General features: G+C 22.6%; 1 protein-coding gene across 1 annotated transcript; it reads left to right on the top strand.

The window, feature by feature from the left end:
• Window positions 1–1,067: 1,067 nt before the first annotated feature.
• On the top strand, window positions 1,068–2,149 carry PCYB_003820 (CYIR protein; the record flags this gene model as incomplete). Its single annotated transcript, XM_004227803.1, has 2 exons — window positions 1,068–1,859; window positions 1,979–2,149. Exons 1-2 carry the CDS (start codon window positions 1,152–1,154, stop codon window positions 2,147–2,149), a joined length of 879 nt encoding a protein of 292 aa, XP_004227851.1. The 5' UTR covers window positions 1,068–1,151.
• Between the last annotated feature and the right edge of the window lie 200 nt (window positions 2,150–2,349).

Below are 2,349 nucleotides of genomic sequence, written 5' to 3'. Positions count from 1 at the left end.
TTTTATCAATTTTGTTTCTTTTCGTAAAATAAATCTCTCTTTAAATAGATAATATATGTTTTAGATAAAATAGAACATATTTATTTTATAAAATACACAAAAACCTTTGAAGTAAAATGAAAAAACAAATTTGTTGAATATTACCAATAGAAAGTTGTCATATAGCTCAAATTTCTACTGCTTCGCATATATTTTTAAAATCTAAAGCACATAAAACATGAAAGAATACAGCAAAGGCATCTACTTCGTTAAATTCCTTAGGTTTTTTATTTTATGAACCTCATGGAAATATTCCTGAGAATTATTCATTTAACAATTAAATATAATATTTTCTACAATTTAAACTGTTTCACAGGTTTATATCATGATGAAAATTTTTTTTAAATGATGTTATCTTTTCACATATATAAATATTTGCCCCAAACCTAAACCCTAAACCTATAAAAATACCCCCAAAATTTTAATACATATGTATAGTGCGAATTGTAAAATATATTTATAATAGATAAAACATGTAAAAACTATAGTATATATACATTAAGAAAGTGATTAAGCAAATGAAAAAAGGATAAGTGCTTAATGTAATTATATATTAATATAAGAAAAATTTATATTTTTTGGATTTATTCATAATTTTTTATTTTATTTATTATAATATTATTATTTTTCTAATTATACTGTCTTAATTATTTATGGAATTAATATTTTTATTGAAATAATTATGAAAAGTGTATAAAATTATAGCTTTTACAAAAACATAATTACTTATATCTAATTTATGATATTTTAAATATAGATAACACTTTAATATGACCTATATGTAAATTTTTTATACTTATATATATTTTAGCATTTATATGTGTTATTAACAGTTGTACATTTTGTATCACGGCAATGGAAGTTCTTACTGAAGATAATTATTCGGTATAGTTAGCCTTCCTTTTCTTTAAATCTCTATTAAAAATCCATATATGTTGTTTTCATATATTATTAATTATAATATAAAATTATATACGAAGAGAATTATTTTATTTTATAAGATATATCACCTTCTGTTAAATATATAGGATTTATTTTTAAATGTTTCATCTAAATATGAATTATATAATAATTTTACTAGAGAAGATATTAATGAAGATACTCCTAATTGCATGATTCATAAAAAAGGAAAATTTAAAGGATACCATGATATTTATAATCTGTGTAAAATGTTTGAAAAAAATTTAAGTCAATTATCCACAATTATGAGTGCAGAAACTGATAACAATGAACAGTGCAGATATTTAATATTTTGGTTAAATGATCGTATAAGAAATTATTTTAAAAGATATAACGTTCCAACTAACGAACAGAAAATAATTATTACAGCATTTATATCGGTATCACACTTGGTAATTAGTGGCTCATCTAATAATAAGTGTAAATATATATATAATCCTAACATTGACCTTGATTTGTGGAAAAAATGGAAAGACTTATATGATTATATTAAAAATAAACATAAAATTCATGATATAATTAATTCTAATAAAAATTTATGCGCATTATATCCAAAGTACCACACCTATATAACAGGAATATATAAAAATTATAAAAGCGAATGTTGTAATGGATATAATAGTAATTGTCCTAGTGAACTTAATTTTAATGAGTGGTGTAATATGGATAATATTTTAACTGAATTAAAATGCATTCAACCTTCTGAATTTGGTGAGTATCCAGAAGGTGATGTACAAGTTATTAAAGCAAAACCAGGAGAAGAAGATAAAGAACTTCCTAATGCACTTATATCCAACTCAACAGGAACTATTATAGGTACTACTCTAGGATTTGTTCTATCGCTAATAACGATATTTAGGGTAAAAAAAATCTATTTTATATGTTGTTATTAGGTGAAGACATTTATATTAATTTATCATGAGAAATTACTAAAAATGAATAATTGTATCCTCAATATTGACTGTTGTTTCTAATATAGTTTACTCCTTTGGGGTCATGGATAAATACTAAAATATTCAGAAAAAATAAATTAATGGAAAATATGGAAAGGAATGAGCGAGAATTACTATTATATAGCTCTGGAATTGGTGAAATGAATTACGAGAATACGAGGTATCACGTAATGTATAATTCTTCCCCCAATGAATAATATACAATAAGAATGCATATTATTTACACTAAAAGCATATGCATATGCTGAAATCATCATTTATGCCGGAAACAAATATTAAATAGGATATAAAAAAAAATTATAACTAAGCATGATAGTTACGAGTTAAAAATATGAAAGGTAATTGTGTGAGACATAGAATAAAATATGGAAAAAGCATAATGAATTTATAAATTATA

The sequence above is a fragment of the Plasmodium cynomolgi genome (assembly GCF_000321355.1).
Source record: "Plasmodium cynomolgi strain B DNA, scaffold: 0363, whole genome shotgun sequence".
NCBI lineage: Eukaryota > Apicomplexa > Aconoidasida > Haemosporida > Plasmodiidae > Plasmodium > Plasmodium cynomolgi.
This window is presented reverse-complemented; position numbering and strand designations above follow the sequence as displayed.